Genomic DNA, 12,830 nt, shown 5'->3' with positions numbered 1-12,830 from the left:
TGAGAAGGCAGAACAGGAACTCTATATAAAGACTTTAACACAGGGGTAGCTCTGGTTCGGAGAGGTAGGACCACCGCAGGAGGAAGGGTAAGGTTTTAGCTCTTAGCTCTGACCTCTTGGCTTTCTTCTTTGCATTGGTTCTGTGTTTCTTATTTAATAAGAAGGTTGGATACATCTACAAGTGGGAAACTCCAATTTAGGTAAAACAAAAACAAAAATGAAAAAACAGGCGTATTTACCTGATATACATTTTCTAGGATGAGAAATCTCTAGAATGTTAAAGAGCATACTGAGGGCCAGTAGGTATGAAATCAGTAAGTGCCTGCAACAGTTGGAGTCTGGCATTCTGAGTGACCACGGTATCGGCTGCCTTCTCTTCCCTGCCTCCTTCTTGTCAGACAGTCCTTCCTCCTCCTCCTCCAATGCCCTCCCTCCTTCCCTCCTCCTTACTCCTCTTTCTCCCTCTCCTCCTCTTCTTCCACAATGTCTTCCTGTCTACTCTAGCTGAGTCATTCTTTGAGAGGACTGAGCAGACTCAACGAAGACGATAGCAGACCTGTCCCCAGCCACCCTGCCCACCTCTGCTTTGCTCTGCACACAAATCGTTTTCCAGAGCTTGGAGCCAAGTTATGGCACCTGCTCCTTCTCTCCCTCCCATGACAAAATCAGCTGGTGATTCTCACTGACCACAGGATAAACCCTAAATTCGGACCACAACCTGTCGTATCTTTCACATGCCAATGTCAGCTTCAATTCCAGTCCAGGTTCCATCATCCCAGGCTCTGTGCATGAAGTTCCCCATAACCACATCTTTTAGATCTTAGAACTATGATGAGGCTGCAGCACCTGATAGAAATACCCTTCTCTCTGTTGAAGTCCCTGTCTTAGGTTGGCTTGACACTCCCTGATGCTGTGTATGTTTTCTTGGTTCACACACTAGTGACATTTGTCATCAGGCTGCCCCTCAAATGCTGCATATGTCACAGGACATGGCATGCATTAGTGTAAGCAGGGAAGCAGAATTGCAAGGCTGTTGATGTAAGCTTGCAATCAACTTGTCACTGTTTATGTGGGTGGCTCAATTTTGCAGTGACCCAGGTCATTTCCCTGCCCTGGTTTCCTTGTTTGCTTCAAGTAGGGAGAACAGCTAGATGGAATGGGCTGATTGTAAGAGTGGCTTGTGGGGTCTTGAGCAAACGACCGCCATTGTGGGGTCCGTCCCAAATGACTGGTAAGGTTCAGCTCGGAGGGTGAAAATGGCAGTGTCTTGAACAACAGGAACATGTTACAGCCATGGGGCAACTGCTCCTCAAAGGGAAGGCCTTAAGATCAAATGAGCAGGCCAAAGTCACAGGGCCATGAGCGCGAGAACCCAGAATCTCCCCAAGTTTTTACCGGGCTACATATTATTTATCCAAGACAAAGAAATGGAAGGTTGCACACAGTGCCCAGTCAGGGAGGATCTCACTTAGACTGGGGAGTAGAAGGCTGTTCATAGGGAGGGGAGCAGTTGAAGAGTCCTGGAGAGCATCTTCATTCAGGGTGTGGAGAGGAAGGCTTCGGGACTGACGAGCTCGGGTAGAGCTGGAGGGAGGACGAACCCCAAGTTGCTCAACTTCCCTCTAGTCGAGGAAGAAGCTGAGTCATCAGGGATGATGTGGAGACAGAAGCACACCGAAGGTTTTCATATAGTCCTCAAAAGAACCACAGAGTGGCTAGACCTTTTCACGCCTCAGAAAGCAGCCTGGGGAAGCAGTTAGAGAAGGCACTCCAGGAGAGGCAACACGGCCCTGGGGACAAGTTTGGAAGTTACTGTGATCTCTCAAGATGATGATGATGAGCTTACAAATGAGGTGGTACCAAGGGAGAGAGGAGGAGGCGGCGAGAGCTGGGCTAGAGCCCGCAGGATGAGCACAGAGGGTAGATGTGGGCTTTGGTGACTCGCAGCTCTGGAAGATCTCCTGTCTGTCTAGAGAGGCTGAGGTGCAACAGTCTAGAAGGAAGGTAATAACACCTTGCTAATCTCACCTTCACCACCCTTGGTTCTACTAGTTTGGCTGAAAGTCCCTAGGCACATCCATCGGCATCTGGCTTAGCAATAAGCCCATTACCACTCAATGAAAGGAGTTGAGGCGGGGGCTGGCTCTGGGGTCTCCGTCTCTTAGCATGTCTTGGCTCTTGGCTTTGATGTCTGAGGCATCTAGCTCCATGATCTGCAGTGAGTGCGGAAGGGAAGCAGCTTTTCTGGAATCCCCTAGCAGTCCTTCACACTGACTGGCAGAGGGCCATTCCCAGAGTCCTCTGTGACTAGACTCATGACACAGAAGGAAAAAGGCCTTTCATCCCACCTGGAGCAGAGCTGCGTGCAAACACCCCATCCCACGGTGGGTAGAAAGATACCTAGGTGCTACAGAGTGCCCCTGGCATGCGGAAGAAGAGGATGAGAGGGGAGGAAGAAATGGATGCTGGGTAACTTCTTAGCATTTGGATCCCGGTAAAGATGTGCCATCTACGCCTTGACTTGGCCAGGAGCAGGTACCTTCCCCATGACATTATTGCTACAGCCTCCACCACAACCACTTCCCCACTTGTTTAGATCTTGCTTTTAGATCACAAGGATAATAAACTTCATGAGAGTATGAACCGGCCTCACTTGAATCCATTAGTAACACAAGACCCCAAGACCGTCTGGGTCACCTACGGGTCCTTGTTAGTTACTTGACCTACAGAAACAAAGAAAAGTGTTTCCTGTACATTCCATGAACTCCTCAACAGTGTAAGAAGTTGATATCAGGGCGACCACAGTGCCATTTATTAAGTGTATCACGTACATAACAGAAATGTAAATTCCATAAGGACGGTGAATTAATTCCACAGGGTTGCTCTGATAGCCCAGAAGTCTGCCTGCCACACACTAGGACTCAAGAACCAACTGATGCTCAGTCCCATTCTTTCATCTTCTCTTGATGGGAGAACAAGGCGGCAGGCACCGTCACTTGCCTGTATTTGCTAAGCTGGAGGCAGCTTAAAGATAATGGTCCAAGTTACACATTCTATAAGAAGACAGACAGAATTCAAGTCCAAAGGTGTCATCACTGTGCTATACAGCCTCTCACTGACAAATGCTTTTTCTTCTAGAGGGGTTTGGGGGATGAACAGATGCTGGAGCCTGGAAGATGGGAAGGCCAAGGAAGAGGACCTGATGCTGTGAGGTGAAATTCAGAATCTTGAGTAACAGCTGTTGAGTGCTGGCCAGTGGGTGATAGTCATGATTAGATATGGGCCTCCAAATGGTGATTCAGACCTACCTTGGAATGAGGCAGAGCTGGGTGCCTGGTGCCAAGGCTATGGTGCAATGCCCAGGAGGTACTGCTTTCCTTGAGCTGCCCTTGACCATGCTGCCTCGTAAGAGGCCAAGGGGAAGCGTCTTGTTGAGGTAGTCATTCCTTGGTCTCTAAGGGGAAGTTCGTGTGCTGTGTTACTTTCAGGACCTCCAGTAATGACACATCACTGAAGACTAGAAAACCCAAGTATGTCCTCTCCCATCGCACACGACAAGACCTGTCTTTTTAGCTCTTGTCTGTTGTCTGTCTCTTGCCTGCTCTGATTTCTGCTTCCTGTTTTCCACATTATAATCTTCCTGACAGTAAAAATAAAATAAAATCAGCCAGACAAAGTATTAGTAAGAAGCGTTTTGTTTCCCTTCTGTTCCCTGTAGAGGCCCCACAGAGCATCTGGCTCAGAGGACATAGTACGATTCTGACTGGGTCCCCTCTTCCTATGCGTGCTCCCTGGGTGGTGCAGAGGTGACGACATGCACAAGGCACTGGGTCGGGAGCTTGGCCAGCACAGGAGTGGAGAGTCTCCAAGGAATGGCATGGGGAATGGGAGGTTGGGCAGGTCCCAGCTCATGCTGGAGATCGCAGGGTCCTCACTCTGGGTACCAGTGTGCTCATGCTGGAAGAACATGTCACCTTGTGCCTATAGCTGATGGCTTTCACACGGGACACTTCTAAAGCTAAGTGGCTCATAAATGCCAGTTCTGCTTCCGTGGCCTTGCCGGACACTAGGAGGCTTTTCAGCCCTGGACTCCAGCCTGTGGTCTGAACGTCTGGTGAAGATGGCCTCATTCTTTTGGGGGGGGGGGGCGGGGAGTGGTAGTGGGTGTGAAGGGAGGGAGGGAGGGAGGGAGGGAGGGAGGGAGGGAGGGAGGGAGCTTTGTTAAAACAGGATAATTGGTCAGGTGTTGTTGTACACACCTTTAATCCCAGCACTGTTGGCAAAGGCAGCTGGAGCTCTATGAATTCCATAGTGAGTTCCAGGACAGCCAGAGCTAAGTAGAGAGACCCTGTCTAAATAAAATAAAATTATATATATATATATATATGTATGTATGTATGTATATATATACATATATATAAACACACACACGCACATACACACACACACACACATATATATATATATATATGTGTGTGTGCGTGTGTGACCACAAAATCTAAAGATGTTTTTCCTTGATAAGTAATAAAGAAAGGCCAGTTTCTGTGCTTATATTTATTTTAATGAAAACAGGCCTCTTCAAGTGACCCTTTCCCACGTCCACAGGATGGGTGACCCTTCCTCTGCCTTCCCTGCCCCTTCCTGGTTCTTCCTGCTGTCACCCCCCTCCTTTCCCTCTCCCCACTTCACACTGTTCCTTTAGTCCAATGGATTCCCATCTTCAATGACTCCTAGGCACTGTGCTGGGGAGAGGGAGCAGGTCGGGATAAAGCCTCTTCCACAGGGCAGGCCACCCTGACACTTAGAACATAATCTTGGGCAGATTTCTTAGCTGAATGATATAAGGAAGCTTCCAGACTCATACTCTGCTCATACTCCTTAAAGGCTATGGAATCTTGAGATTAAAAGTCTGAATGGGGCCGGGCGGTGGTGGCGCACGCCTTTAATCCCAGCACTCGGGAGGCAGAGGCAGGCGGATCTCTGTGAGTTCGAGGCCAGCCTGGGCTACCAAGCGAGTTCCAGGAAAGGCGCAAAGCTACACAGAGAAACCCTGTCTCAAAAAACAAACAAAACAAAACAAAACAAAAGTCTGAATGGGTGCTGGGTGGTGGTGCACATCTTTAATCCTTGCACTCTGGAGGCAGAGGCAGGCAGATCTTGAGGCCAGAGCGAGTTCTAGAGCAGCTGGGGCTACACAGAGACCCTGTTCTGGAAAAAACCAAAAACTAAAAAAGTCTGGATGGGGATATCTCGTCTTCACACATTCCATACCCCTGTGCACATTAGATCAGGTTATTTCTTGACACAGCTTGAGAATGAAAACAGTCAGCTGCTTGGACGAAGGTTCTGAGCTCCGAGTTGGACGGGACGCTTGACTTGCGCTGTCAGACCCTCACCCTGCTACGTCACACACAGAGCTTCCTTCTCATGACAGCCTGAGCTGTCCTTCCTTCCTTCCTTCCTTCCTTCCTTCCTTCCTTCCTTCCTTCCTTCCTTCCTTCCTTCCTTCCTTTCCTCTTTCTCTCTCTGTGTCTCTGTCTCTGTCTCTCTTTTTTTTAACCTGGGAAGTGGAGCTATTGGCAAGTCTCCTTGGGATGCGGGGCTGACTCAAGCACTCTCACTAGAGCCTACTGCCCAGCAAATGCTCAAAACTGTCTGCATCACCCCATACCTACCCTTTGACCATCTCCAACCTCAGCGCCTGCCTCTGACTAGAAGAGCTGAATGATCAGTGCTAGATAAGAAAGCACAAAACAGCTAATAAAGGCCAACTTTTCTAGGGAGAGACCAGCTTCTACAGAGGGCTGTGATCAGGCCAAGGCCAGGGCCCCAGCCAATGTCGTTCTGTGTGTGGAGGTACAGAACCCCATGAGATCCATGCTGGCAGAAGCAACAGTCATGTTCATTGGGCCACAGTCAGGAACTTCTTGGGTTTTCAGATGTTTCTGAAGTTGTCCCACTGACATCTTGGCATGGAAATAGTAGAAAGGAGACCAAGCCATATATTTTGAACAAGACAGGTAAGGCTCCATTATTGGAAATATATATATATATATATATATATGGGGGACTAAAGTTTAGCCATTGTCCATTCATGATGAGCTTGCTTTCAAAAGGTACATATAAACAGCCTGGCCTTATCATTGGTGGCTGAAGGCTGGTGACTTAAACCGGGAGCTATTGAGTCTCCTCTTGTCTTGGTGAAGGGTCCAGTGCTCTGTGTGCATCAGTCTGTAGTTAGTGAGCACACTTGTTGCCACTGCCATCATCCTGTATGAATATGGCCTTGTGATAAGGCCTAAGGCCTTAAGTGCTTCCGATGGAGAAAGCATGGGGTCAGGGGAAAAGTCACATGACCACCCACTGCTAGCAGTAGGGCCATGTTAACTCTGAGTTACTGTACGAGAGAACATTTCATAATGAGCCACATGTCTCCATGTGGAGCTGAGGAGAACCTGGATCCAAGGTTGAAGATACAAGGGGGACAGGCCGTTACAGAAAAGATGCCAAATCTTACCCCGTGGTACTCATCCACAGGGTACTCGTCTTGGAGAGCTAAATGCCTTTAGCAAAAGCAGCCTTCAAGTTTCTGTGAAGTAACCTTGACAATTGCTGCCGTAATCCACACATCAGCGGGGTTATTTGTGGTGGAGCTGGTTGGATGCTAATGATGTATTGCTCAGCTGTGAGATTTCCAAAATTACAGTCTGGCTTTGTGGCCTAATCTGGTGTTGATGACAGAGCTGTTGGGAGTACAAGGCAAGGGGCAGAAGAAAACACATCATGCTTTCGGCAGGTCATGCTAAGTGCCCAGGGTTTACCAGTCTTTTGTCTCTTGGTGGTGGTCTCAAACTATTTCAACTGGACAGCACAGGGGTGACACAAAGGTGACATCTAAGGGTCTACCAGATGCCAGGCCCTGCACGTACACCAAGCAACAGCCTTCTGAGGTTGATGTGGCCAGAGAATGTGTCACTTGCCCCAAGTTATGTCACTAGTATGCGGCTGAGCTAGTATTCCGGTTCACAGGCATGTCTACTTCAACACCCTCTGAGAGCTGATAAGCTCTGACCAGACCCTTCCTGGCCTTGAGAAGGCTGCAATATGGCCATGTGTGTAAAGTCTCATTTTCATGCTTATACCTCTCCTTACATTGGTGATAGCACTGACTGGGCCCAGAATGCTTTGGGCAGAAGGCGTTTTGATTGGCACTTGTGGAGATTTTCAGGTCTAAGCCCATTTCTCAGTGGTGTGGTCAGAGGCAGGCAGGCGGGCAGGCAGGCCCAGCTGGAAGTTTGTAGAAATCTGAGCTGGAGAATGAGGTATGTGTAGAGATCAAACAACAAACCAGATCATTACATACTTAGTACAGAGATGATGGAAGCTTCCATATGGGTTGGCAGAGGACAATGGGCATTGCTACATGGTTGGTATACCAGATGACCTCAGGAAAGACCACCAGGGGCTGATCCTGGACAAGCAGCAGGAGTGTTGAGCTCCAGGCACTCTGGACAGAGACACTGGGTGGTAGTGGGGGCATTTGTGCAGGGGATACTAGCGATGTATACGGAGGAGGGACAAGCTTGTTCTGGAGGTGAGTGTTGATTGTGGAAAAGAATGGAGTTGGGCCCAAATGCTGGTGAGGTTCAGCTGACGTAAGAGCAAGAGCAGGGTTGGTGGAGGGTGGTCATCCCTCCACTTTCCATCTTGGATAGCTTTGACTGGCAGAGTGGTACGCATGCATCTCTGTAGAGCTTTGTGAAAGGATTCACTTTCTTTCAGTGGCTACAGAAGCTCAGTCAGCATTGAGAGGCTCTGGGTGAGACAGCCATAGAGTTCTGTGCCCTCCTGGGGCCGAGGGTCATCGTCTACCATACCCTGGGGAGAGTCTGACGTTAGGGACGGGTTGGTTGTTGGGTCAGAGGATAAACAGGTCTATGGCTTGCATCAGTCACTCTCTCCAGAGACACTTCCCCTGAGGATAACCATGTCCTAGGTAGTGGCTTTGGGGATGTACATGGTGGTCCAGGAAGAACATGGACAATGAAGCAGGAATGGACAGCTCAGGCCGCTCTGTCCAGCATGAAGTGAAAGAAGGCAGTCCTCAGAAAAGACAGGAGAAGGGAGGGTGACTGCTGGTTTCCCGGGGAACAAGGTGAAGTAGGCAGGGCCTTTGGCTTCTCCTACCATGCTGTATCCTGGCAGAGGAAATCCTGGAGGGTGGCCTTGCTGTCCTCAGTCCTGATGTGACTTCCCTCACCCCTTTCACTGTCCTTCTCACTCAACTGTCCCCTCCACACAGCTAACGTCCCACACGTGTAGGTCAAGAACACGTCAGCACATTTCACATGAAGTCCCACTGATCTGATTTATCTTGATGTGGGATTCGGCTTGGATTGAGGTCTCTACAGTTTGTAGAAGGAACTGGTGGAGGTGGACACCCAAGGCCGAGCTGTCCAGAACCTCATTCCTGGGAAGGCTCGCCCAGGCAGGCAGGCAGGGCGAAGGAGGCAGCAGAGGGTTGGTTGCTCAACTTCCAGTTTAAGGGAAAGGAGCTCCAGCCTCGGAGAGGTGGAAGAGCTGGTAATTCAAGATGCTTTGACATGTTTTCCTGGAACAAAACATCCTTCAGTTGAGGCAAATCAAAGTATGTGGGTCAAGAAACAATGGGAGGTTCAAGGGCAGAGAAAATGCCAGAATGCTCTCAATTGCAGTGCTTCTGCTTTTCGTCTGGTAGGGAGGATGACGGGTATTCTTCTAAAAATATTTCTCAACATCTTATACATTTTATGTTGGGAACAAATGTTGGCATTGCAATCAGAAAAGATATAAAGGGTTTTCTTTCATAAAGGGAGAAAGGAGAGAAGAGTCTATGGGGTTTGCCTAGAACATGGGATTGTGAAGGGATTACGTGGTATATTCATCAGTTTGAAGCTGGGCTTGTGTGTCAGTCAAGTCTGAAACATCTAGAAACATGGGAAATTTGAATTTAGACCATGTTTGGAATGTGCACATCGAAATAAAAATTTCAATGTTGTATGATGTTTTACTTTAAAAGATCACAGTGTTTCATAAACACTCTTTCTTGATGTCAACTTTTGAAAAGTATACTTTGTCCTCCTCAGCAGCCAGGATGCTCAGAACTAAATGTGAGGCTTGATTCGCGTTGTCTGTGACCTACACAACTATCTCCTTATTCCTTTACTCCCATTTTTCTACACTTGCTTAGATGGTTTTATTTAATATGCTCTGTGATAAAAGCACCCCATAGTCCCTTTGGGGTGTGAGACACAGTAACAAATCACCTTATTTCACAGAAATGAACATGCGAAGTCAATGTCAAACTCATAGGTGGTAATGGGACTCCATGCTTGGTGCCCTGGAGCTGAAGCCCGGCCTTCAGATGCCTCATCTGGGCTACTTTCGCCACGCCAAACCGAGCAGTGGGTCGGGGTAGTTCTGAGACACCTCGTCTAGGGTGGTGGCAGGAAGAGCCCTGCTGTCTTCTACTTTTTGACCAGGAAAAGGTGGCAAGTAGCTCCCCAGGTGATGTGGCCCACTTCTGTCCCTCCACTCCTCGGAAGCACTTTGTTAAGAATCGCCCATCCAAGTCACTACTAAGATGGCCGTGTCCCAATATTAGTTTCAATCCAGGGGTTAGCTCCTCCAAAGATTTGTCGTGCTTATTTCCATTGTGGATTGGTGGTGTTTACTGTCCAAACCCTCCTGGGGGTCTTTGAGTCTCTCTCCATGTGTCCCTCGGGGGAAGCCTCACCTATCTCCACCATGGCTAGGAATCCTGTTTCAGTGGCTTCCTCAGCTTTCCTCTCAGGGTGTCACAAACAGACAACTCAAGCCGTAGGGATTGATTCTTCCAGGTTCTGGAGGTTGGAAGTCCCAGAAGAATATCCAGCTGGGTTGGTTCTGTCTGAGGGCTGTGAAAGAAGAATTTGCTTCAGGTCACATTGGCTTATAAACAGCTGTCTGTCTGTGTCTTCACATGATCCTCCCTATGTGGTTTGTGTGTCCAAATCCCTTTCCTCTTTCTTTATCAAGATACCAACAAGCTTGGATTAGGATCACCTCATAGTCTCAGGGAACTGGGCTGGAGATCCTTATTCAAATCTAGTCATGCTCTGAAGTACTGAAGTTTTGGACTTCAACTAGGAAAGATTGGGGGACATGTTCTAACCTGGGAGATGGAAGACCACAGCTCCACAAGGTCCCCATTGCTAGGCACTGCCAGCTGCTGGCCAGGCCTCTAGGTTGCACAAACCCCAAACCTTCCCAGCTGCCCCACTCACCGTGCACCCAGTTTTCTCCTGTCTGGATTTGATTCATATGACAGCCCACTCCACCTGACTGGATTTACACAGAGTGTAAGGGGTTATCCTAAGCTCTCTGTTTCAGAGCTGATGGGTCAGTCATGCTCAGAACACTTGTTTTGTTTGGGACCAACTTTGGGCCTCCTCCACATGACATAGGATCTTTGGAAGCTAAGTTTAACGCAGGTCCAACAGGTCTGGACCTGGGTGGTGCTGCTCAGTTTGTAAGGCCAGTAGTTCAGTTTCACTTCTCTATCTATGGCTTCCTGGATAAGGCACAAAAAATTCTCAGGCAATCCCAGGTACCTACCACTAGCACAGCTGGAAATGCCATCCTACCATTGTAACCAGTGTGGCCACATTCCAAATTCTAATTGACATAGAACTGAAGGAACCATCATTCTTGTCTTTTCCCAACAATAAGAGGACACCCTTCCTCAGCCTTGGTGATTCCGACGGTTGGGGTCCTCATGAGTAGTGTTGACTTCCATTGACTTGTGGGGGAGTTGGCTTAAGTAAATAAGACAGGGCTGCAAACTCAAGGCTTTCACACCAAGTCTCCTGTTCAACGTTTGTGTCGCACAAGCCCAGACTCTTACCAGACACCAGGTCTTTCTACAACAACCCTCCTTCAGTGGTGACGCGGGTCACATTTAAAATGTGCATTCTCACTGACTCAAATGTTTATCCCATTCCTAAGAATTTATTCTTTTGAAATAGGGTGATGTCCACCAGTACTTGGGAGGCAGATCTCTTGTGAGTTTGAGGCCAGCTTGGTCTGCATAGTGAGGACCAGGTCAGCCAGGACCACATAGTAAGACACCATCTCAAAAACAAACAAACAAAAAAAGTACCAATTACATTTGTTCCTGCTCGTCTTCTCTCTTTGGGTGCAGCAGCCCCTCTCCTTCCTGTTGGAGGGTCACTTTGGACATCACTGGTTTTTCTTTCTTTCTTGATCTCTTTTTGATGGTTCTTCATCTCTGTTGCCTCTTGATACCAGAGAGTCCCAAGGCTCAGTTCCTGAGCTTGTCTCTGCCCACCCTCTACAGAAGCCACCTCAATTGTTCTATGAGTTACCTTACCTGCTGCTGTGACCTGATACTTGTGAAGAAACAACTTTACGGGGCTGGGAAGACGGCTCAGCAGTAAGAGCACGTATTGCTCTTGTAGGGACCCGAGTTTGGTATCCAACGTCCACACTGAGTGACTCTCAACCACCTATATGTAACTCCAGCTCCAGAGAATTCAACAACCCTCTCTGGCTTCTGAAGGCATCTGCACTCATGAGTACATGCCCCTATACACACACACACACACACACACACACACACACACACACACACACACACACACACACACACTTTAAAAATAAAAATAAATCTTTATAATTTATTTAAATACTTAAATATATTTTTAAAAATATAAAATATTTTTAAAAGGAAGCAATTTAAGGAGGTGGGGATCCTTCTGAGGGGACAGTCTATGCTGGCAGAGGAGGTATGGTGGTTTAGTGACATACATTTAGTGACATGTAATTGGTACTTTTTTTTTTTTTTGAGATGGTGTCTTACTATGTGGTCCTGGCTGACCTGGTCCTCACTATGCAGACCAAGCTGGCCTCAAACTCACAAGAGATCTGCCTTCCAAGTACTGGTGTACATCACCCTATTTCAAAAGAATAAATTCTTAGGAATGGGATAAACATTTGTGGCAGCTGCTTGCTCAGATCACAGGGTACCAGGAAGCAGACTGGACTGGCAGTTACATTTACAGGAATCTCTCAATCTTGGCAACTCCAGAGGGGAACTGCTCAGTGGCTGCTTCTCCATCCCTTCAAGGGTGAGGCTCAGATCCCTTGTCAATGGAGAATGGTTTTACTGAGACACAATTCCATCACAAACTGAGGGGGCATCTATATGTTGTTACTAATAATAATGACCACATCTTTAAATTGTGACATGACTTTATGCATGGGGAACTTATAGGTGCAAGGGGGGAACTTACTACCACTGTTCAGCCAAATCTGCATAGCATCAAACTGCCTTCTAAACATCTTGTGTTTATACCTATAGACAAAAGCTACCCTCAGCCTTAATCAGAAAAGTCTCTCTTTGCATTGAATGGTAGTGAATGCAGAGATGCATGGCTGCTCAAGATGCTGGGAGAAAGGGACATACGAGAGCTGAGCCCTAAATAAGACGTTTATACCACCCGTCTCAGGCCAGGCAATACTGCCAAAGAGGTCGGCAGAAACACAAAAAGCCAAGGATCTGGAGAAGGGCTGCAAATGTTATCTCCTAAGCAGGACACCATCACTAAAACGACAAACTCACAGCAGCTTAGTTACTTGCACAGGGCCTGCCCAAGACCTGTCCTGTCAACAATCACAGATGGGGGAATGGCTAATGGGCCCTACCCTTGCTGCTGAACTATTAGCTATTGATACGTTCTTAGATAGGAGCAGTCTTTGTCTCCAGTTGTATGCTGTCTTCTGAGCCCAGC

The 12,830-nt window shown here is 47.9% G+C and overlaps 1 protein-coding gene across 1 annotated transcript in view; it reads right to left on the bottom strand.

Moving 5' to 3' along the window:
- Positions 1-9,809: 9,809 nt before the first annotated feature.
- Positions 9,810-12,830, bottom strand: part of Dock9 (dedicator of cytokinesis 9) — a 278,642-nt gene continuing 275,621 nt past the window's right edge. The window contains exon 56 of the mRNA XM_052732409.1: positions 9,810-9,935. Coding sequence (XP_052588369.1) covers positions 9,852-9,935 — 84 coding nt within the window. The 3' untranslated portion in view covers positions 9,810-9,851. The remainder of the gene's footprint in view (positions 9,936-12,830) is intronic.

This window comes from Peromyscus californicus, unplaced genomic scaffold, assembly GCF_007827085.1.
Source record: "Peromyscus californicus insignis strain IS unplaced genomic scaffold, ASM782708v3 Scaffold_12__1_contigs__length_115047231, whole genome shotgun sequence".
In the NCBI taxonomy this organism is placed as follows: Eukaryota; Metazoa; Chordata; class Mammalia; order Rodentia; family Cricetidae; genus Peromyscus; species Peromyscus californicus.
This window is presented reverse-complemented; position numbering and strand designations above follow the sequence as displayed.